Genomic DNA, 26,025 nt, shown 5'->3' with positions numbered 1-26,025 from the left:
AGCCCTAACAGGATAATAAAGCTCTACCTGACGTTACAGTGGTTGTAGTGAGTTCTTTATTAAGGCTCTACCTGACGTTACAGTGGTTGTAGTGAGTTCTTTAATAAAGCTTTACCTGACATTACAGTGGTTGTAGTGAGTTCTTTAATAAAGCTCTACCTGACGTTACAGTGGTTGTAGTGAGTTCTTTATTAAAGCTCTACCTGACGTTACAGTGGTTGTAGTGAGTTCTTTATTAAGGCTCTACCTGACGTTACAGTGGTTGTAGTGAGTTCTTTAATAAAGCTTTACCTGACATTACAGTGGTTGTAGTGAGTTCTTTAATAAAGCTCTACCTGACGTTACAGTGGTTGTAGTGAGTTCTTTATTAAAGCTCTACCTGACGTTACAGTGGTTGTAGTGAGTTCTTTAATAAAGCTCTACCTGATGTTACAGTGGTTGTAGTGAGTTCTTTATTAAAGCTCTACCTGACGTTACAGTGGTTGTAGTGAGTTCTTTATTAAAGCTCTACCTGACGTTACAGTGGTTGTAGTGAGTTCTTTAATAAATCAAAAGTTATCTCCTCAACTTGTCAGATAGATTGAGGAAGTGCGATGTGATTGGGTACTGACTGGGGCAAATTACACTATGCCATAACCTCCATTATTTTAATTCTCTCAACTCTCTCTTCATATACTCTGCCTCCCTGTTTCTAAATACTACTCAAATCTTTATAGGTTAGCGGTGACGCCACGCCTGTGTGTCAGTTTTGCATGGCGCTTGGCTGTTAAGCGGTGTGACGTTTGTCTTTTCTTTATAATTTGTGTTCAGCAGAGATAAGCATGTTCTCATTTTCATATTTACCTGAAATCTAATTGTGGTGGACAATAAAAGGGTCCTAAAGAAAATAAACAGTGTTGTGCTGGAGGGAGCTGAACAGAACAAAGGCTCTGTGATTTAAATGATCAGTCAGTGATTTCAATTATTTGGCTTTTAAAGCTTTTAGAGTTGACAATGTCCTACTCAGATTTGAGCCCCAAAAGAATGTTTTTGCATAACGTATGACTATGCAGCAGTAGTAGCAGGGTTGGTTGAGGTTGAGAGGTATTGTTGTAGTCCTGCTGGTGTGTGTGTGAGGGCTGTGTGTTGTTGCAGTGGTGTTGTCACATTGTCTGGTGGTTGTGTGTGTGGCAAGAGAATGTGTGTATGTATGTGGGAGTGTTTGTTTATGTTGTGTATTTTGTACGTTTCATTGTGTTAGTTTCTTAAAGTTATGTGTGTGTGTGTGTGATTTGCACCGACACTGACCACAGGAAGTTCTTATCACTTACCTTGGCTGCTACTACCCTCCCTCCCTCCCTCCCTCTTCCCTTTCCCCTTCCTCACCCGTCTCGATACCCCTCCCTTTCCCTCTTGCCACAATCGAGATACAGGATCACATTACAGCCACCTCTAGAGGTTATAGGTCAATTCCATTTCTCAGCCCTCTCCCCCTGTTTCCCGTCTCTAAATCCACACACACACACACACACACACACACACACACACACACACACACACACACACACACACACACACACACACACACACACACACTTAAATCCTCTCCTAGGGTTAGAGCCCCTGTCCGCCAGATACACATCAGTTCACGCGTGGTGACCGACCAGGGAGGGGTATCCCTACTTCGGAAACCCTCTGTCTTCTCTCTCGACCCTGAAGGACAGCTCTATGACCCTTGACCTGTAAGATGACTCAGACAAATGCCCTGCACGGCCCTGAGAGCCACAGCATGCCTCCTGCCACTAGATGACAATGAGAAAAAGGGCAACTGTTGTTTATGCTTGCACTCTATCTGTGTTCCATTCATAAAAGGGAACATTGATCCATATTAGTGACTCAGGTTACAAAGAGCTTTAGCATCAGGGCTGTAGCCAGGGTTTGAGTTTTAGTGAGACTCGGACAGGGTCAGTTGTTTTTGTTATTCCAAGATATTTTTTTGAAAGTTGAAGCTCACAGACAGACAGACAGACAGACAGACAGACAGACAGAAAGGAAGAAAGGAAGAAAGGAAGAAAGGACAGAGAGAGGTAATATACAGTACCAGTCAAAAGTTTGGGGACACCTACCGTAATTTCCGGACTATTAAGCACACCTGAATATAAGGCGCATCCACTGAATTAAAAAAAATATATTATTTTGAACATTAATAAGCCGCACGTCTATAAGCCGCAGGTGCCTACCGGTACATTGAAACAAATGAACTTTACACAGGCTTTAACGAAACACGGCTTGTAACAAAAATAAATAGGCTTTAACGAAACACGGCTTGTAACAAAAAATAAAAAATTAGCAGTAAGCTTTAGTTGTCTTTTTGCACTGAGTCAATTCCTCACGCTGCTGTTTCCAACGTCTTATCATCGACTCATTAAGACCAAGCTCCCGTGCAGCAGCTCCATTTCCTTTTCCAACAGCCAGATCAATCGCCTTCAACTTGAAAGCTGCATCATATGCATTTCTCTGTGTCTTTGCCATGATGAGGGTGACAAAATGACTACCGTAATCAGAATGATGGGAAGTTTGAGAGCGCTCGATTTAATCTAAACAGTAAACAAAAAAGTTGTTTGACCTTAACCCGTTCGGCAATTTCATTGGTCTAATGAAAGCTTCATGCCGCCAAAAAACTGAGCACGTCACAGAATGGTTTTAAAAAATAAAAAAATAAAAAAATTGAAAGCGGGAAAAATCCATATATTAGCTGTGTCATTGTTTAAGCCGCGAGGTTCAAAGCCTGGGAAAAAAGTTGCGGCTTATAGTCCGGAATTTACGGTACTCATTCCAGGTTTTTTAAAACATTAATATTTTATACATTGTAGAATAATAGTGAAGACATCAAAACTATGAAATAACACATATGGAATTGGCATTCTCTCAACAAGCTTCATGAGGTATTCACCTGGAATGCATTTCAATTAACAAGTGTGCTTTGCTAAAAGTTAATTTGTGAAATGTCTTTCCTTCTTAATGCGTTTGAGCCAATCAGTTGTGTTCTGAGAAGGTGGGGGTGGTATACAGAAGATAGTATTTTACCAAATAGGGCTAAGTCCATATTATGTCAAGAACAGCTCAAATAAGCAAAGAGAAACGATCCGGAAAATGTCAATCCGGAAAATGTCAAGAACTTTGAAAGTTTCTTCAGGTGCAGTCGCAAAAACCATCAAGCGCTATGATGAAACTGGCTCTCATGGGGACCGACACAGGAAAGAAAGACCCAGAGTTACCTCTGCTGTAGAGGATAAGTTCATTAGAGTTACCAGCATTAGAGTTACCAGAAATACAGTGTAGACATTGTTAATGTTGTAAATGACTATTGTAGCTGGAAACGGCAGATTTTTTATGGAATATCTACATAGGCGTACAGAGGCCCATTATCAGCAACCATCACTCCTGTGTTCCAATGGCACGTTTGAGAAACAGACACCTCACAAGTCCTCAACTGGCAGCTTCATTAAATAGTACACGCAAAACACCAGTCTCAACGTCAACAGTGAAGAGGCGACTCCGGGATGCTGGTCTTTTAGGCAGAGTTGCAAAGAAAAAGCCATATCTCAGACTGGCCAATAAAACTAAAAGATTTTACGTATGGGTGGCCCTGGGAATGAAACCCACAACCCTGGCGGTGCAAGCACCATGCTCTACCAACTGAGCCACACAGCACCATGCTCTACCAACTGAGCCACACAGCACCATGCTCTACCAACTGAGCCACACAGCACCATGCTCTACCAACTGAGCTACACAGCACCATGCTCTACCATCTGAGCTACACAGCACCATGCTCTACCATCTGAGCCACACAGCACCATGCTCTACCACCTGAGCCACACAGCACCATGCTCTACCAACTGAGCTACACAGCACCATGCTCTACCACCTGAGCCACACAGCACCATGCTCTACCAACTGAGCTACACAGCACCATGCTCTACCACCTGAGCCACACAGCACCATGCTCTACCACCTGAGCCACACAGCACCATGCTCTACCATCTGAGCCACACAGGACCATGCTCTACCAACTGAGCCACACAGGACCATGCTCTACCATCTGAGCCACACAGGACCATGCTCTACCAACTGAGCCACACAGGACCATGCTCTACCAACTGAGCCACACAGGACCATGCTCTACCAACTGAGCCACACAGGACCATGCTCTACCATCTGAGCCACACAGGACCATGCTCTACCAACTGAGCCACACAGGACCATGCTCTACCAACTGAGCCACAAAGCACCATGCTCTACCATCTGAGCTACACAGCACCATGCTCTACCATCTGAGCCACACAGGACCATGCTCTACCATCTGAGCTACACAGCACCATGCTCTACCATCTGAGCCACACAGCACCATGCTCTACCATCTGAGCCACACAGCACCATGCTCTACCAACTGAGCCACAAAGCACCATGCTCTACCATCTGAGCTACACAGCACCATGCTCTACCATCTGAGCCACACAGGACCATGCTCTACCAGCTGAGCCACACAGGGCCATGCTCTACCAACTGAGCCACACAGGACCATGCTCTACCAACTGAGCCACACAGGACCATGCTCTACCAACTGAGCCACACAGGACCATGCTCTACCATCTGAGCTACACAGCACCATGCTCTACCAACTGAGCCACACAGGACCATGCTCTACCATCTGAGCTACACAGCACCATGCTCTACCATCTGAGCCACACAGGACCATGCTCTACCAACTGAGCCACACAGCACCATGCTCTACCAACTGAGCCACACAGCACCATGCTCTACCAACTGAGCCACACAGGACCATGCTCTACCAACTGAGCCACACAGCACCATGCTCTACCATCTGAGCCACACAGCACCATGCTCTACCATCTGAGCCACACAGCACCATGCTCTACCAACTGAGCCACACAGGACCATGTTCTACCAACTGAGCCACACAGGACCATGCTCTACCAACTGAGCCACACAGGACCATGCTCTACCAACTGAGCCACACAGGACCATGTTCTACCAACTGAGCCACACAGGACCATGCTCTACCAACTGAGCCACACAGGACCATGCTCTACCAACTGAGCCACACAGGACCATGCTCTACCAACTGAGCCACACAGGACCATGCTCTACCAACTGAGCCACACAGCACCATGCTCTACCAACTGAGCCACACAGGACCATGCTCTACCAACTGAGCCACACAGCACCATGCTCTACCAACTGAGCCACACAGGACCATGCTCTACCATCTGAGCCACACAGGACCATGGTAGAGCGAAAGGGAGGGATAAAGGGATAGACAAAGGGAGAGAGAGGGAGGTAGGTAGGTAGATAGAGATGAAGGGAGAGGAAGGAGGGAGGGAGTGAGAGAGAGAATGACGGAGTGAGGGATGAAGGGAGAGAGGGAGGAAGAGAGTGATAGTGTAAACTAGCTGGGAGGAAGTGTGGGGCTGACATGGCAGCATCAGATATGCAGCTGTATGAAATGTGACTCCAACGATGACCAACAGAGAGCCGAGCTGTCGTCACCACAGCGATGCTCTGACACACACAGCCTCTCATCGCCGCAGCGACAAGGATGAGGGTGTAAAGAGATACAGCAGGTCAGGAGAGAGACTCGTTACACTACAGAGGTGTCACTGAGCTCCCACCTAGACTAACTAGAAAAAGGTGGCATTCCTCTACAGAAGGGGACACTGCCCACACTTTCAGTAGGCTGGCAAAGTTTTCCTTGGGCGTTCAACTGTCACCTTAGTAAGTTAGGTGTTAAACCTTCAGTACTTTTGGGAAGTTGACATCTGTGGAAATTAAAAATGCCAAACCAACAACATTGGACTGAATAATGACAAAGCATCAAATCTCATAATAACATCCCCTGTGGTGATTTTGGGAAGCCTGGTTTGCATCCCAAATGGCACCCTATTCCCTATAATAGTGTACTACTTTTGAACAGTACCCATATGGCTCTGGTCAAAAGTAGTGCACTATATAGGGAACAGTCTGGTCACATAACAGGGATCATTCCAGATCCTTCCAGAAAGCAGAATTCCAGGTGAAGGAGCGTGAATGGCTCCAGTGTAACCTCCCGAGTCTTGGAAAGGACATCCAATTCCTCCCTAATATACGGAAACCTTTTCAAATAATGTGAATATTTCATGCTTCCTTTGTGTGAAAGTAGAATGGTTCGCTGCCAAACATCCATAGCCACTAGTACTGATAGCCAGTTTGGTGTGTCAAACGTCGTAAATGTTACCGCGGAGCGGAGCAGGGTGCTGCTCAACTAAGCTTGTTCAGTGGATAAATCAAGTTGCTCATAAAAGAAGCAGTAGGTTCTTTATGTCCGTCTGGTGTTCAGACATTCACCTCAATCCCTCAACGTCTCCAAACTGGCTGAATGCGTCCAAAATGGCTTCCTATACCCTATATATGGTCCCTTAGTAACCTCTCGTTTCCCTTCTCATCTCTTTTTTCTGTTACAAAATATCTGAGGAATCGTAGTGAACTCCAACGTACACTAACAACCAATAACATGTGTCAAATGCCAAGATAAAGTCTTTATCAAAGGACCAGTTTCTTCATAAGAAATAATGACACAATTGACCAATTATTGAGAATAAATGACCTGCAATAAACAAAATGATACATTTTGACCTATTGAGGCCAGGTACCACACCCTAATAGGGTCATATTTTAAGCTATAAATCATTTATTAGAGTTAAAAGGTTTCTAAAAGCCTAAGACTGCCATAACCTATTCTCTTTTTAACAGCTATAGTAAGATTGAAATAGAACTCCACCCTATTAAAGGGGCTGACAGCGTGCATCCTCAGCACTGCATCCTCAGCCCTGGCCCAGCCCAAGACGGCGCACTCCTCCTGGCCTCACGTCCTACCCACCACCCTGGCTTCCCCCTGGCCTCCTGGGCCTCTCACCACAACACTGTCAGAACCAGACTAACAATGACTAGCTCTCTAAACCTCTACCTGTAAAGACCAGCCAGCTGTCAAGTGATCTAAACTGTAATATTCTATTCTAAACAATTATATTGGGAGTCTAAATAATAACCATGCATGTCAGTAATTGTCACCTCATAACAGTTGTAGTGCATTGAGAATAGCAGCTCTTAATAACTCATAATAGCAGGACTCTGAATCAGAGGGGTTGGGATAAAATGCAGAAAACATTTACACCTGCATTGCTTCTACACCTGCATTGCTTGCTGTTTGGGGTTATAGGCTGGGTTTCTGTACAGCACTTTGTGATATCAGCTGATGTAAGAAGGGCTATATAAATACATTTGATTTGATTTAGGTTGAATGCATTCAGTTGTCCAACTAACTAGGTACCCCCTTTCCTTTCCCCCTTCAATTCATGAATCGACACAGAAAATTGTGGTCTTCAAAAGTAGATGTTTTGTTGTTGATAGATCACTTGTCTTTTGGAGCAGCACATTCAAGAGGTATTATGAAAACCATAGGTCATGAAATGAGAGGTAGTGTTGTGTTGAAACTGTCTTCTCCTGCTCCAAGAGGAGTGTAGTCTGCAGCCCAAATGACACCCTATTCCATACATAGTGCACTACTTTTGACCAGAGCCTTATGGGGTGCGATTTGGGATGCAGGTCAGCTGAATGGTCTCTCTGTAGAACGTCTAGAGAGGAAACGGAATTCTATCCTAATACTCGGAAACGTTCAAATAAAGACCATAAGTCAAGCTTCGTTAAGCACCAGATATTACACAACAAACAGACCACTGTGGAGGTTTGATTTTCAGGGTTCTTTGGAGCCCAAGGAATGATTGATTACTACACACATATTCAAAACACCCACACTCATATACTCACACAGAGGCTGAGTATTTTACCTGCTTTTCTCGTCGTTAAGATAAAGAATCTCCTGGAAACTTAATATGACACTGTCTCTCTTGGAATAATTTCCGCTGATATTTTGGGGAAAGGGCTGGGTTGGTTTGTAGAGTATAGCAGGGTAGGTTGGCCATGAGGGCTAATGTAAGGCTGTTCATAAGGGGTAGGTGTAACACATAGAGGGGGGTCATAAGTTGGGTTATGGTGGGTTTTGCTGCCAAAAAGCCAAAGAGAGAATCCTGACCCTCACCCAATCAGAGCATAGGTCATCCTTTCCCTCGCCCAAAGAGAACACAGATCTGGTGAGATTCATCGAGCCAGGTCAGACAGGACTACGAGGATCCTGGGACCTGGTTTATGAGTTTCGGACCGCCAGAGTGGAGGAATATGAAAACCAACACCAGGACTGACTGGCCTCCCAGTTCTGACCCACACACACAAGACAGAAACCACAGCCATATTTGGATGCATACAGTAGACCTACATATTCTCACAATATAATGTTCTGGACAGAAAAACAGTACTGTCTCCATGGTAATATGGAGTGAAAACACCATCATTCAACCATGGTTTGGATCAGGGTTGTGTTGTATTAGCACAGAGGATTAGTCCTTAACTTAGAACACATCACAGATAGGGTTCTCCTTGTTCTGCTTATAGGGCCCAGAGTTTTCCTTGGTCAGGTCACAGGAAAAACTCCCTGTCCAACTTATTCAACCCACATAACCCAGGTACTGTATGGCCTCTAGTATCTTTATAGGCAGGCATCCAGCTGGTTCAGTGAGTGATGTGATCTGTCAGATGTGTCACTCTATCAAAGTAGATATGAAGTAGAGTTAGTCAGCCAGCATCACTGAACCGGATAGTTGAGTCTCCATGCCAACCATCACAAAGGTTACCAAAACACCACCTGCACTGGCATTCCTCTCCCATCACTACTGCTATTGTATTAGTGTCACAGTCCCTTTCTCTTCTAAATCAGGATGCGTTAATGAGAGATTTAGTGACGTGTTTGTGTGTGTGTGTGAGAGTGTGTGTTTCTGATGACCGTCTTATGCTCGTCTCACCCCCGAAATGACAGACATCCCTAAGTTTACACCTGTAGATCACCCCGATGACAGATTCCTGACACACACACACTGCTCTGAAAGAGATTTGTTGAATTGATGTGGGTGATGTGATTCCATCTTAGGGATGCTGTACTCTTATCAAGTCTGCATCCATCCGCTTTACTTCAAACGCTCACAGGTATGTATGCTTTACTTCAAACGCTCACAGGTATGTATGCTTTACTTCAAACGCTCACAGGTATGTATGCTTTACTTCAAACGCTCACAGGTATGTATGCTTTACTTCAAACGCTCACAGGTATGTATGCTTTACTTCAAACGCTCACAGGTATGTATGCTTTACTTCAAACCCTCACAGGTATGTATGCTTTACTTCAAACGCTCACAGGTATGTATGCTTTACTTCAAACACGCACAGGTTTGCGAACACAACTATTCCAGTTATGCCATGGTTATGTTGTCCCTCCCAGTCTCTTTAGCTATGTGTAGTTTATTCTTCCTCCTAGGTTTTCTCTCTCTGTCCATGCAAAGAGGAGCGGGACAGATCTAGGAGTGTAAATAAAGAGGAGAGGGACAGATCTAGGAGTGTAAATAAAGAGGAGAGGGACAGATCTAGGAGTGTAAATAAAGAGGAGAGGGACAGATCTAGGAGTGTAAATAAAGAGGAGAGGGACAGATCTAGGAGTGTAAATAAAGAGGAGCGGGACAGATCTAGGAGTGTAAATAAAGAGGAGAGGGACAGATCTAGGAGTGTAAATAAAGAGGAGCGGGACAGATCTAGGAGTGTAAATAAAGAGGAGAGGGACAGATCTAGGAGTGTAAATAAAGAGGAGCGGGACAGATCTAGGAGTGTAAATAAAGAGGAGCGGGACAGATCTAGGAGTGTAAATAAAGAGGAGCGGGACAGATCTAGGAGTGTAAATAAAGAGGAGCGGGACAGATCTAGGAGTGTAAATAAAGCCTGCTGTTCTCTCTGTTCTCTCTCCTGTTTTTACTGCATCGTCCTGCTGTTCTCTCTCCTGTTTTTACTGCATCGTCCTGCTGTTCTCTCTCCTGTTTTTACTGCATCGTCCTGCTGTTCTCTCTCCTGTTTTTACTGCATCGTCCTGCTGTTCTCTCTCCTGTTTTTACTGCATCGTCCTGCTGTTCTCTCTCCTGTTTTTACTGCATCGTCCTGCTGTTCTCTCTCCTGTTTTTACTGCATCGTCCTGCTGTTCTCTCTCCTGTTTTTACTGCATCGTCCTGCTGTTCTCTCTCCTGTTTTTACTGCATCGTCCTGCTGTTCTCTCTCCTGTTTTTACTGCATCGTCCTGCTGTTCTCTCTCCTGTTTTTACTGCATCGTCCTGCTGTTCTCTCTCCTGTTTTTACTGCATCGTCCTGCTGTTCTCTCTCCTGTTTTTACTGCATCGTCCTGCTGTTCTCTCTCCTGTTTTTACTGCATCGTCCTGCTGTTCTCTCTCCTGTTTTTACTGCATCGTCCTGCTGTTCTCTCTCCTGTTTTTACTGCATCGTCCTGCTGTTCTCTCTCCTGTTTTTACTGCATCGTCCTGCTGTTCTCTCTCCTGTTTTTACTGCATCGTCCTGCTGTTCTCTCTCCTGTTTTTACTGCATCGTCCTGCTGCTGTGTCTACAGTAGGTTATAATGGGTGAAGTGTGCTACAATAGACTTTCCTAATTGGTCACTGCACTGTGGTGTGTTATTACATGGTCATTTGCATCTAGGTTGGTCCATTATTCCTGTAGAATTATTAGAATAAAATGACTAACAATATCCACAAAGGGAGGTCAATGCAGTTGTGGGTTTCAAGGTGACAAAGGTCATATAGACTTGCATGTCTGACCTACCTCAGAAAATACCTGATATTCACCTTTTTTATATTTGTTTAACCTTTATTTATCCAGGCGAGTCAATTAAGAACAAATACTTATTTACAATGACGGCCGGGCCAGTGACAACTGGGAAGTGCAGAGCAATAAACAGGGACATATAACAAACACAAAAGTCAACAAAGAGAAGTTACAGTACAAGGAGAACAGATATCACAAGACAGCAGGACAAACACATGGCAACAGCACAACATCTAGAACAAACAGTCAGCATTGATATTAGAAAGTCAGCTACACATTTGATAGAATATGAGGTACAGTACCTATAAGGAAAGTTAGTGTCCGTGAATGACATGATTACATTGGGTAACAAATACAGGTGTCTAGAGAACATTTCTGTGACTGAGTTCTTAAAGGCACAAAGAGATACACATTTCTCAATTAGTTGATAAGCCAAAGACCATATCTTACAATGAGTGAATGAATGGTCAGTGAATAGGCTGTGTATTGTATGATGTGTGGGTGGGTTGTGTTGGAGGGAATGTGTGCACGTGACTTGGATGAACTGTAATTTTCACGTACATATTACTCATGGTGGGAACACCTTAGTCTCTGAGCTGTGTGACTGTAGGCCCAATCCAGAGCTGTCAATCAAATGACAGCAGAGAAGAATATCGTCCTGTTCGTACCTGTACCAACCCCAATGACATCCTCAAATCAGTGACATCACAAAACGGGTTTCAACCCCCAACATTCTGAGAAATACATTCTTGGCTTCATCCTAGAACTTGAAACTCTTAAATCATCTCGCTACTCAATGTGTCATTAATCAAACCCAGAGACACACAAGGTAATGCTCAGAGACAAAGAGATAGAGAGGCTGTTTATCACATTATCTTTTTGGGGCAGGCGCCAAACCGCTCCTTTTAACGGGTATGAGAAACAGACTAGAGAGGTTTCCATAAAAGAATGTCATCCACAATTAAACACTAATCTCTCTCCCTCTGCACCCCTCTCTCTCTCTCTCTCTCTCTAACAACCCAAGCTCAACTAACCACCGTCTCACTGTCTACCTGACTGTAGTCTACCTGTCTACCTGACTGTAGTCTACCTGACTGTAGTCTACCTGTTTACCTGACTGTAGTCTACCTGTCTACCTGACTGTAGTCTCACTGTCTACCTGACTGTTGTCTACCTGACTGTAGTCTCACTGTCTACCTGACTGTAGTCTACCTGTCTACCTGACTGTAGTCTACCTGACTGTAGTCTACCTGTCTACCTGACTGTAGTCTACCTGACTGTAGTCTACCTGTTTACCTGACTGTAGTCTACCTGTCTACCTGACTGTAGTCTCACTGTCTACCTGACTGTTGTCTACCTGACTGTAGTCTCACTGTCTACCTGACTGTAGTCTCACTGTCTACCTGACTGTAGTCTACCTGTCTACCTGACTGTAGTCTACCTGTTTACCTGACTGTAGTCTACCTGTCTACCTGACTGTAGTCTACCTGTTTACCTGACTGTAGTCTACCTGTCTACCTGACTGTAGTCTCACTGTCTACCTGACTGTTGTCTACCTGACTGTAGTCTCACTGTCTACCTGACTGTAGTCTCACTGTCTACCTGACTGTAGTCTACCTGACTGTAGTCTACCTGACTGTAGTCTACCTGTCTACCTGACTGTAGTCTACCTGTCTACCTGACTGTAGTCTCACTGTTTACCTGACTGTAGTCTCACTGTCTACCTGACTGTAGTCTACCTGACTGTAGTCTCACTGTTTACCTGACTGTAGTCTCACTCTCTACCTGACTGTAGTCTCACTGTCTACCTGACTGTTGTCTACCTGACTGTAGTCTCACTCTCTACCTGACTGTAGTCTACCTGACTGTAGTCTCACTGTCTACCTGACTGTAGTCTACCTGTCTACCTGACTGTAGTCTACCTGTCTACCTGACTGTAGTCTACCTGTTTACCTGACTGTAGTCTCACTGTCTACCTGACTGTAGTCTCACTGTCTACCTGACTGTAGTCTCACTGTCTACCTGACTGTAGTCTCACTGTCTACCTGACTGTAGTCTCACTGTCTACCTGACTGTAGTCTCACTGTCTACCTGACTGTAGTCTCACTGTCTACCTGACTGTAGTCTCACTGTCTACCTGACTGTAGTTACACTGTCTACCTGACTGTAGTTACACTGACTGTAGTTACACTGTCTACCTGACTGTAGTCTCACTGTCTACCTGACTGTAGTCTACCTGACTGTAGTCTCACTGTCTACCTGACTGTAGTCTACCTGACTGTAGTCTCACTGTCTACCTGACTGTAGTCTCACTGTCTACCTGACTGTAGTCTACCTGACTGTAGTCTCACTGTCTACCTGACTGTTGTCTACCTGACTGTAGTCTCACTGTCTACCTGACTGTAGTCTCACTGTCTACCTGACTGTAGTCTCACTGTCTACCTGACTGTAGTCTCACTGTCTACCTGACTGTAGTCTCACTGTCTACCTGACTGTAGTCTCACTGTCTACCTGACTGTAGTCTCACTGTTTACCTGACTGTAGTCACACAGTGTGACTACAGTCAGGTAGACAGTGTGACTACAGTCAGGTAGACAGTCTACCTGACTGTAGTCACACTGTCTACCTGACTGTAGTCTCACTGTCTACCTGACTGTTGCCTCACTGTCTACCTGACTGTAGTCTTACTGTCTACCTGACTGCTGTCTACCTGACTGTAGTCTCACTGTCTACCTGACTGTAGTCTCACTGTCTACGTGACTGCTGTCTACCTGACTGTAGTCTCACTGTCTACCTGACTGTAGTCTCACTGTCTACCTGACTGTAGTCTCGCTGTCTACCTGACTGTTGTCTACCTGACTGTAGTCTCACTGTCTACCTGACTGTTGTCTCACTGTCTACCTGACTGTAGTCTCACTGTCTACCTGACTGTAGTCTCGCTGTCTACCTGACTGTAGTCTCGCTGTCTACCTGACTGTTGTCTACCTGACTGTAGTCTCACTGTCTACCTGACTGTTGTCTACCTGACTGTAGTCTCACTGTCTACCTGACTGTAGTCTCACTGTCTACCTGACTGTAGTCTCACTGTCTACCTGACTGTAGTCTCACTGTCTACCTGACTGTAGTCTCACTGTCTACCTGACTGTAGTCTACCTGACTGTAGTCTCACTGTCTACCTGACTGTAGTCTACCTGTCTACCTGACTGTAGTCTACATGTCTACCTGACTGTAGTCTACCCGTCTACCTGACTGTTGTCTCACTGTCTACCTGACTGTAGTCTCACTGTCTACCTGACTGTAGTCTCACTGTCTACCTGACTGTTGTCTACCTGACTGTAGTCTCACTGTCTACCTGACTGTAGTCTACCTGACTGTAGTCTCACTGTCTACCTGACTGTAGTCTACCTGACTGTAGTCTCACTGTCTACCTGACTGTAGTCTCACTGTCTACCTGACTGTAGTCTACCTGACTGTAGTCTCACTGTCTACCTGACTGTAGTCTCACTGTCTACCTGACTGTAGTCTCACTGTCTACCTGACTGTAGTCTCACTGTCTACCTGACTGTAGTCTACCTGTCTACCTGACTGTAGTCTACCTGTCTACCTGACTGCTGTCTACCTGACTGTAGTCTCACTGTCTACCTGACTGTAGTCTCACTGTCTACCTGACTGTAGTCTACCTGACTGTAGTCTCACTGTCTACCTGACTGTAGTCTCACTGTCTACCTGACTGTAGTCTACCTGACTGTAGTCTCACTGTCTACCTGACTGTTGCCTCACTGTCTACCTGACTGTAGTCTTACTGTCTACCTGACTGCTGTCTACCTGACTGTAGTCTCACTGTCTACCTGACTGTAGTCTCACTGTCTACCTGACTGCTGTCTACCTGGCTGTAGTCTCACTGTCTACCTGACTGTAGTCTCACTGTCTACCTGACTGTAGTCTCACTGTCTACCTGACTGTAGTCTCACTGTCTACCTGACTGTTGTCTACCTGACTGTAGTCTCACTGTCTACCTGACTGTAGTCTCACTGTCTACCTGACTGTTGCCTCACTGTCTACCTGACTGTAGTCTCACTGTCTACCTGACTGTAGTCTCACTGTCTACCTGACTGTAGTCTACCTGTCTACCTGACTGTAGTCTACCTGTCTACCTGACTGTAGTCTACCTGTCTACCTGACTGTAGTCTACCTGTCTACCTGACTGTTGTCTCACTGTCTACCTGACTGTAGTCTCACTGTCTACCTGACTGTAGTCTCACTGTCTACCTGACTGTAGTCTCGCTGTCTACCTGACTGTTGTCTACCTGACTGTAGTCTCACTGTCTACCTGACTGTAGTCTACCTGACTGTAGTCTCACTGTCTACCTGACTGTAGTCTCACTGTCTACCTGACTGTAGTCTACCTGTCTACCTGACTGTAGTCTACCTGTCTACCTGACTGTAGTCTACCTGTCTACCTGACTGTAGTCTACCTGTCTACCTGACTGTTGTCTCACTGTCTACCTGACTGTAGTCTCACTGTCGACCTGACTGTTGTCTACCTGACTGTAGTCTCACTGTCTACCTGACTGTAGTCTACCTGACTGTAGTCTCACTGTCTACCTGACTGTAGTCTCACTGTCTACCTGACTGTAGTCTACCTGTCTACCTGACTGTAGTCTACCTGTCTACCTGACTGTAGTCTACCTGTCTACCTGACTGTTGTCTCACTGTCTACCTGACTGTAGTCTCACTGTCGACCTGACTGTTGTCTACCTGACTGTAGTCTCACTGTCTACCTGACTGTTGTCTCACTGTCTACCTGACTGTTGTCTTACTGTCTACCTGATAGACAGTGATACAGCCAGAGAGGGACAGTAGAGACACCAGCAGAGAGAAAGAGATACGGAAAGGCGGAGAAGTTAGAAACAGAGCAACAGGTATAGAGGAAAGGGAGAGAAAGGGCTGTGGGGTGAGACAGGGATACAGCTTGAGCCCCACCCTCTTCAATATATATATCAACAAATTGGCTAGGGCACTAGAATAGTCTGCAGCACCCGGCCTCATCCTACTAGAAGTGAAATGTCTACTGTTTGCTGATGATCTGGTGCTTCTGTCCCTAACCAAGGAGGGCCTAAAGCAGCACCTAGATCATCTGCACAGATTCTGTCAGGCCCTGACAGTAAATCTCAATAATTTTGTTCCAAAAAAGGTGCAGTTGTCAGGACCACAAATAGAAATTTCATCTAGACACTGTTGCCCTAGAGCACACAAAAAACTACACATACAGTTGAAGTGGGAAGTTTACATACACCTTAGCCAAATACATTTAAACTCAGTTTTTCACAATTACAGACATTTAATCCTAGTAAAAATTCCCTGTATTAGGTCAGTTAGGATAAACACTTTATTTTAAGAATGTGAAATGTCAAAATAATAGTAAAGAGAATTATTTATTTCTGCTTTTATTTATTTCATCACATTCCCAGTGGGTCAGAAGTTACATACGCTCAATTAGTATTTGATAGCAGTGCCTTTAAATTGTTTAACTTGGGTCAAACGTTTCGGGTAGCCTTCCACAAGGTTCCCACAGTAAGCTGGGTGAGTTTTGGCCCATTCCTCCTGACAGAGCTGGTGTAACTGAGTCAGGTTTGTAGGTCTACTTGCTCGCACATGCTTTTTCAGTTCTGCCCACAAATGTTCTATAGGATTGAGGTCAGGGCTTTGTGATGGCCACTCCAATACCTTGACTTTGTTGTCCATAAGCCATTTTGCCACAACTTTGGAAGTATGCTTGGGGTCATTGTCCATTTGGATGACCCATTTGTGACCAAGCTTTAACTTCCTGACTGATGTCTTGATATGTTGCTTCAATATATCCACATAACTTTCCTTCCTCATGATCTTTCTATTTTGTGAAGTGCACCAGTCCCTCCTGTAGCAAAGCACCCACACAACATGATGCTGCCACCCTCGTGCTTCGGCATGCAAGCCTCCCCCTTTTTCCTCTTTGTCCCCATGTGCAGTTGCAAACCGAAGTCTGGCTTTTTTATGGCAGTTTTGGAGCAGTGGCTTCTTCATTGCTGAGCAGCCTTTCAGGTTCTATAGATATAGGACTCGTTTTACTGTGCATTTAGATACTTTTGTACCTGTTTCCTCCAGCATCTTCACAAGGTCCTTTGCTGTTGTTCTGGGATTGATTTGCACTTTTCGCACCAAAGTACGTTCATCTCTAGGAGACAGAACGCGTCTCCTTCCTGAGCGGTATGAGCGTACTATTGTTTGTACTATTGTTTGTACAGATGAATGTGGTATCTTCAGGCGATTGGAAATTGCTCCAAGGATGAACCAAACCTTTGGAGGTATACAACATTTTTTCTGAGGTCTTGGCTTATTTCTTTTGATTTTCCAATGATGTCAAGCAAAGAGGCACTGAGTTTGAAGATAGGCCTTGAAACACATCCATAGGTACACCTCCAATTGACTCAAATGATGTCAATTAGCCTATCAGAAGCTTCTAAAGCCATGACATCAATTTCTGGAATTTTCCAAGCTGTTTAAAACCTCTAGGGGCTAGGGGGCAGTATTTTCACGGCCGGATGAAAAACGTACCCAATTTAAACAGGTTACTACTCTGGCCCAGAAAATAGAATATGCATATTATTAGTAGATTTGGATAGAAAACACTCTGAAGTTTCTAAAACTCTTTGAATGGTGTCTGAGTATAACAGAACTCATATGGCAGGCAAAAAACCTGAGAAAAATTGAGTCAGGAAGTGGGAGAAAATCGAAATGTAGTTTTCTTTTGAATCCCTTGAAAAACTACAATGACATAGGATTTACGTTGCACCTCCTGACTCTTCCATTGGCTGTCAACAATCTTTAGGAACTGCTTTCTTCCGTCATCTGTAACCGGGCAGAAAATTCTGGCTCGTTCAATCCCTGGCCAGTCTGAGAACAGGTGTCTTATGACGCGCATCCACGTGACTTAGCTGTTGTTTTATTTTTCTTGTATGACGAATACCTATAGCCCGGTTGTAAAATTATTGCAGTTTTACGTTAAAAAATACCCTAAAGGATTGATTGTAAACATTGTTTGACGTGTTTCTACAAACGGTAATGGAACTTTTGGCCATTTCATCTACGGATTTGCGTCCACGCCACATGGCATTGTAACGTGTTCTGGATGGGTCAACAAAACAGACGTATTTGGAAATAAATTATGGGCTTTACAGAACAAATGAACATTTCTTGTGGAAGTGGGTGCCCATCCGAGTGCATTCCGCCGAAGATTAGCAAAGGTAAGTAAATATTTCGAACATATTGTTAGAGATTTGTCGACGCCGTGGTTGTAGGCTAACTGTATAGCTTAGCATTGAAGGCTAAGTTCTGTACTCAGAATATTGAAAAATGTGCTTTTTCCGTAACATTATTTTGAAATCTGACAAAGTGGTTGCATAAAGGAGTAGATTATCTCTAATTCTTTAAATAATTGTTATAACATTTTTCAACGTTTATGAGTTCTTCCGTAAATTAAATGTGCCTATTCACCGGAAGTTATGGGGAGAAAACGTTTTCTGAACGACACGCGCCAATGTAAAAATTGGGTTTTTGGATATAAATATAAACTTGATCGAACAAAAAATGCATGTATTGTCTAACATGATGTCCTAGGAGTGTCATCTGATGAAGATTGTCAAAGGTTAGTGCTTAATTTCAGCTGTATATCTGGTTTTGTGATGGCTATCGTGCTTGGAAAATGGCTTTTTGTTTTTTTTGCCGAGATGCTATGCTAAAATAATCTAATGTTTTTATTTCACCGTAAAGCCTTTTTGAAATCAGACAATGTGATTGGATTAACGAGTAGAGTATCTTTAAAATGCCGTATAATACTTGAATTTTAATTTTGAAATTATTTGGTTTTGAATATCGCGCAGTGCTATCTCACTGGTTGTTGTCCAACCAATCCCGCTAACGGGATTTTAAGAGGTTTTAAAGGCACAGTAAATTTAGTGCATGTAAACTTCTGACCCACTGGAATTGTGATACAGTGAATTATAAGTGAAATAATCTGTCTGTAAACAGTTGTTGGAAAAATTACTTGTGTCATGCACAAAGTAGATGTCCTAACCGACTTGCCAAAACTATAGTTTGTTAACAAGAAATGTGTGGAGTGGTTGAAAAACGAGTTTTAATGACTCCAACCTAAATGTATGTAAACTTCCGACTTCAACTGTACCTCGGCCTAAACATCAGCACCAGAGCTAACTTCCAAAAAGCTTTGAACGATCTGAGCGAAAAGGCAAGAAGGGCCTTCTATGCCATCAAAAATAACATAAAATTCGACATACCAATTAGGATTTGGCAAAAAATATTTGAATCAGTTATGGAACCCATTGTCCTTTACGCTTGTGAGGTCTGGGGTCCGCTAACCAATCAAGAATTCACAAAATGGGACAAACACCAAATTGAGACTGCATGCAGAATTCTGCTAAAATTTCCTCAGTGTACAACGTAAAACACCAAAATAATGCATGCAGAGCAGAATTAGGCCGATATCCCAGAAAAGAGCAGTTCAATTCTACAAGCACCTAAAAGGAAGTGATTCCCAAACCTTCCATAACAAAGCCATAACCTACAGAGAGATGAACCTGGAGAAGAGTCCCCTAAGCAAGCTAGTCCTGGGGCTCTGTTCACAAACACAAACAGACCCCACAGAGCCCCAGGACAGCAACATAATTAGACCCAACGAAACCATGAGAAAACAAAAAGATGATTACTTGACACATTGGAAAGAATTAACAAAAAAACCCCAGAGAAAACTAGAATGCTATTTGGCCCTAAACAGAGAGTACACAGTGGCAGAATACCTGATCACTGTGACTGACCCAAACTTAAGAAAAGCTTTGACTATGTAGAGACTCAGTGAGCATAGCCTTGCTATTAAGAAAGGCCGCCGTAGGCAGACCTGGCTCTCAAGAGAAGACAGGCTATGTGCACACTGCCCACAATATGAGGTGGAAACTGAGTTGCACTTCCTAACCTCCTGTTAAATGTATGACCATATTAGAGACACGTATTTCCCTCAGATTACACAGATCCAAAAAGAATTCGAAAACAAATCCAATTTTGATAATTTCCCATATCTATTGGGTGAAATACCACAGTGTGCAATCACAGCAGCAAGATGTGTGACCTGCTGCCACAAGAAAAGGGCAACGAGTGAATAACAAACACCATTGTAAATACAACCTATATTTATGTTTATTTATTTTCCCTTTTGTACTTTAACTATTTACACATCATTACAACACTGTATATAGACATAACAATACATTTGAAATGTCTTTATACTTTGGGAACCTTTGTGAGTAATGTTTACTGCACATTATTTATTGTTTATTTCACTTTTGTTTATTATCTATTTCACTTGCTTTGGCAATGTAAACATATGTTCACCATGCCAATAAAGGCCTAAAATTGAAATTGAATTGAAGAAAAATACAGACCGAGAGAAAAGGAAACAACTTCCCATTTATCAACCCCCTCATCCCTCCTCCTCCCCCATCTGCCTGAGGGCCTTGAGACAAACCACAGAGCTGAGCTGTCAATCACCACACAGCAGTTTATGCCCACAGCGACACATGAGCCTGGAAATATGATGCATTAACACACACACGCACGCAAACACACAGACAAAGTATTTTCGATACACTCATACAGACACAATGTTCACAGTATTCCAACTAACTCTAAACCTTCTCTTATCTCCATTTCTGCAGAGACAAACAAGTGAGAATCTCATCAGCTGGGACTTTCTTTCCCTAACCTCCAATTCTCTCTCCACCTTATCACATTTCTCATTAACAATCACATCCAGCAGAAATAAACAGCCCACACCACTTAAATACCATCTCCCTGACAACCAGAAATATCAAACATAAACCATTAAGCGATGAGCACAAAAATAAAGTGCAGCTGAACGCTGTCCTGTTCACTAGACTGTTTGTCTGAGCTCAACCTGAACCAACCACTGGGACTAGCTGTGTCTTGTACTGTGAAGGACAAAGCCCAGAGTGAATGACAGTTCCATCACCTGAATTAAAGGTTAACAGATAGCAGCAGGTAGACTACAGTTTACTCCATCACCTGAATTAAAGGTTAACAGATAGCAGCGGGTAGACTACAGTTTACTCCATCACCTAAATTAAAGGTTAACAGATAGCAGCAGGTAGACTACAGTTTACTCCATCACCTGAATTAAAGGTTAACAGATAGCAGCAGGTAGACTACAGTTTACTCCATCACCTGAATTAAAGGTTAACAGATAGCAGCAGGTAGACTACAGTTTACTCCTTCACCTGAATTAAAGGTTAACAGATAGCAGCAGGTAGACTGAGTTTACTCCATCACCTGAATTAAAGGTTAACAGATAGCAGCAGGTAGACTACAGTTTACTCCATCACCTGAAATAAAGGTTAACAGATAGCAGCAGGTAGACTACAGTTTACTCCATCACCTGAATTAAAGGTTAACAGATAGCAGCAGGTAGACTACAGTTTACTCCATCACCTGAATTAAAGGTTAACAGATAGCAGCGGGTAGACTACAGTTTACTCCATCACCTAAATTAAAGGTTAACAGATAGCAGCAGGTAGACTACAGTTTACTCCATCACCTGAATTAAAGGTTAACAGATAGCAGCAGGTAGACTACAGTTTACTCCATCACCTGAATTAAAGGTTAACAGATAGCAGCGGGTAGACTACAGTTTACTCCATCACCTGAATTAAAGGTTAACAGATAGCAGCGGGTAGACTACAGTTTACTCCATCACCTGAATTAAAGGTTAACAGATAGCAGCAGGTAGACTACAGTTTACTCCATCACCTGAATTAAAGGTTAACAGATAGCAGCAGGTAGACTACAGTTTACTCCATCACCTGAATTAAAGGTTAACAGATAGCAGCAGGTAGACTGAGTTTACTCCATCACCTGAATTAAAGGTTAACAGATAGCAGCAGGTAGACTACAGTTTACTCCATCACCTGAAATAAAGGTTAACAGATAGCAGCAGGTAGACTACAGTTTACTCCATCACCTGAATTAAAGGTTAACAGATAGCAGCAGGTAGACTACAGTTTATGGTTCAGACAGTTTGGCTGAGACTCAACGAACATGTACAGCCAAACAAAGAAACTCTCCCTTATTCCACACAGAATTACTTCTAACCACTTCATGGTTTTACATTGACCTATCAGCAAATATCAAGGGCTAGGCTATACTCCCTAACTAACCACACCACCTTCAATTTCACATATACACTGAATATACAAAACATTAAGAACACCTGCTCTTTCCATGACAGACTGACCAGGTGAATCCACTTCAATCAGTGTAGATGGAGGGGAGGAGACAGGTTAAAGAAGGATTTTAAAGCCTTGAGACATGGATTGTGTACGTGGGCCATTTAGAGGGTGAATGGGCAAAACAAAAAATGTAAGTTCCTTTGAACAGGGTATGGTAGTAAATGCCAGGCGTACCGGTTTGTGTCAAGAACTGCAACGCTGCTGGGTTTTTCACGCTCTACAGTTTCCTGTGTGTATCAAGAACAGTCCACCACACAAAGGACATCCATCCAACTTGACACAATTGTGGGAATCATTGAAGACAACATGGGCCAGCATTCTCTCTACAGTACATGTATCAGTCACCCTCGACAACACCACCGGACCAGAACACACCTGCTCCCTCCCTCTGTGCATACTCCCCCCATATCTACATCTCCTCTCCGCTGTCCCGAGGGGCTGGAGAGACGAATTATGAGCTCATGTCAGACACACACACTGGCAGGGTTAATGACGAATTACACACACATTAGCACACAGCCTGGGGACACACTCACATACAGTATATAGATATGTTACAGACACACTCACATACAGTATACAGTTGAAGTCGGAAGTTTACATACACTTAGGTTGGAGTCATTAAAACTCATTTTTCAACCACTCCACAAATTTCTTGTTAACAAACTATAGTTTTGGCAAGTCAGTTAGGACATCTACTTTGTGCATGACAAGTAATTTTTCCAACAATTGTTTACAGACAGATTATTTCACTTATAATTCACTGTCAAAGTGAATTATAATTCACATTCAAATTATAATTCAATTATGATCTTGCCATACATTTTCAAGCCGATTTATGTCAAAACTGTAACTAGGCCACTCATGAACATTCAATGTCGTCTTGGTAAGCAACTCCAGCGTATATTTGGCCTTGTGTTTTACGTTACTGTCCCGCTGAAAGGTGAATTAATCTCCCAGTGTCTGTTGGAAAGCAGACTGAACCAGGTTTTCCTCTAGGATTTCGCCTGTGCTTAGCTCTATTCCATTTATTTTATCCCAAAACAATACCTAGTCCTTGCCGATGGCAACCATAGCCATAACATGATGCAGCAGCCACCACCTTGCTTGAAAATATGAAGAGTGGTACTCAGTGATGTGTTGGATTTGCCATAAACATACCGCTTTGTATTCAGGACATAAAGTTAATTTCTTTGCCACATTTTTTGCAGGTTTACTTTAGTGCCTTGTTGCAAACAAGATACATGTTTTGGAATATGTCATTTAGGTTAGTATTGTGGAGTAACTCCAATGTTGTTGATCCATCCTCAGTTTTCTCCCATCACAGCCATTAAACTCTGTAACTGTTTTAAAATCACCATTGGCCTCGTGGTGAAATCCCTGAGCGGTTTCCTTCCTCTCCGGCAACTGAGTTAGGAAGGACGCCTGTATCTTTGTAGTGACTGGGTGTATTGATACACCATCCAAATTATAATTAATAACTTCACCATGCTCAAAGGGATATTCATTGTATGCTTTTTATTTATTTTTACCCATCTACCAATAGGTGCCTGTCTTTGCGAGGCATTGATAAACCTACCTGGTATTTATGGCTTAATCTGTGTTTGAAATTCACTGTTCAACCTTACAGATAATTGTATGTGTGGGGTACAGAGATGAGGTAGTCATTAAAAAAATCATACTTATTTTGTGACTTATTAAGAACATTTTTACTCCTGAACTTATTTAGTCTTGCCATAACAAAGGGGTTGAATACTTATTGACTCAAGACATTTCAGCTTTTCATTTTTAATGAATTGGTAAAAATGTCTAAAAACATTATTCCACGTTGACATTATGGGGTATTGTGTTTTAGCCAAGTGACACAAAATCTAAATTAATCAATTTTAAATGCAGGCTGTAACACAACAAAATGTGGAAAAAAAATCAAGTAGTGTGAATAACTTAGCTGTGCTAGTCACTTTTTCAATCATATTCCTGTTTGACTGAGTAGTGTATCCTGACCCTTGAAACATGCTCACTCTCTCACTCTCTCACACACACACACACACACACACACACACACACACACACACACACACACACACACACACACACACACACACACACACACACACACACACACACACACACACACACACACCCACACACACACACACACACGATGACAGGTACTTCCAGTTGAGCAGGAGAAGAATGCTACGCCGCAGGAGCAGTGTCACACACACTTCCTGTCTCAGGGGTCAGAGGCTAAACGCTCCTCATTCTCTCCTCTTTCTCTTTAAATACTCTTATAACCTACCTGCTTTCACCTGGAGTGACTGAGGGGAGGGAGAGAGAGTGAAAAGACACTCACAGAGACAAGGAGAGCAAGAGTGCAAATAATCAAGAATCCTCAAACTGTACAATCCCCCTCTCTTCCTCTCCTTGCCCCCCTGGATCTCTGTGATCATGTGTCCAAGTGTAAACTTTCTCTACCCAGTTCAACCAGTCTGTTTTACATCCATAACTAACTAAATGTCCTGCTCCTATTTCATCTCCAGTCTAGAAGAGAGAGGACAGACAGTGGTTCCCTCCGGTATCTACTTACTCTCCCCAGACAGAGTACTTCATCCCCAGGTGTGTGTGGAAGTCCATCCCATCCATCAGTCACCAGTGATTCCTCTATAATCCTGCAGCATCACTCAGCTGGGTCCTAATCCTCCAGGGCCATCTCATAGTTCAGAGGGTCCTGCAGTTTAAACACTACCCTAATCCTGTCCCAAACACCCTGGGGCAATGCTACACCCCCCCAGGGGAACCCCGGACCCTCCCAGGGCACAGTGATGACAGAGGGATCTCTTTATCTCCATGTCTAGCTCTCTCCTTTTTGGATATCACCCTCCCACCCTCACTCTCTCTCTCAACACAGTTCATCTTACAGACTCTGAGACGGTTCTTCACTCAACACAGAAAGACCTGCCGCAAACTGACCAATAAAATAAGGAATAAATCTAAGTCACAGTACACATGCAATAAGACCCCAACCGTAGAGTGTTGCATGCCTAAATATGACCTGACTTTCAGCATGTATTGACAGGATATCCATTACCTTCAGAGAAGACAACCAGCTATTTCCAGCTGTTAAGAAAGCAACACAATAAGAGAGAGGGGGAGCTGGACCTACAGATGTCTACTGATCATCTTATGACTGATAACTATATGGTCCCACACACAATCCCCAGAGAGCAGAACAGTAAACACTGATATTATAATTCTCTTAAAGAGCTGAACGCCAGGTATGGGGAGCAGGAAATAATGTGTTGAAAGAATAACAACCTTCAGTCATGTATTAAAGGGAATATCAGGCTATGAGCATCATACAAACATCCCATACCGTGCACTTCCTGCATTTCTCTGTCTGTAACACTCGTTGTAATCACAAAAGACCCACAGATGGACTGAAACAAAATCACACACCCCATCAGACAGCTGAAAGCCCAGCTGGACCTGTTGTTTTAAACTGAGGTGTCTGAGGCATTTGCCTGCTCTATAGAAGGACCCTAAAGTGAGACAGGCCAGGTTGGTGCATTACCACTTCACCATCCCCCAACACACACACACACACACACACACACACACACACACACACACACACACACACACACACACACACACACACACACACACACACACACACACACACACACACGACTCACCACTTCAGTAGGACGGTAGTACTTGGAGTCCACCTTCACATGAATCACCCCTGTCTCCTGGCAACGACCAACCTCGTTCTCATCTTTCCCCTCCCACCTGGAGAGACAGATCGAGAGAAAGTGAGAGAGAGAGAGAAGAACGGTAAGAGATAAAGTGAGAAAGAGAGCAA

At 43.5% G+C, this 26,025-nt stretch overlaps 1 protein-coding gene across 2 annotated transcripts in view; it reads right to left on the bottom strand.

Annotated features, from left to right (window-relative positions):
* The window catches only part of gmds (GDP-mannose 4,6-dehydratase), a 234,690-nt gene that overhangs the window by 28,185 nt on the left and 180,480 nt on the right, over positions 1-26,025 (bottom strand). For both annotated transcript variants that reach the window (XM_014123207.3, NM_001141373.1), the window contains one exon: positions 25,856-25,952. In XM_014123207.3, coding sequence (XP_013978682.1) covers positions 25,856-25,952 — 97 coding nt within the window. The remainder of the gene's footprint in view (positions 1-25,855; positions 25,953-26,025) is intronic.

The sequence above is a fragment of the Salmo salar genome, chromosome 10, assembly GCF_965601325.2.
Source record: "Salmo salar chromosome 10, fSalSal1, whole genome shotgun sequence".
Lineage (NCBI taxonomy): Eukaryota > Metazoa > Chordata > Actinopteri > Salmoniformes > Salmonidae > Salmo > Salmo salar.
Note: the sequence above shows the minus strand (reverse complement) of the source record. Positions and strands in the feature narration are given on the sequence as shown.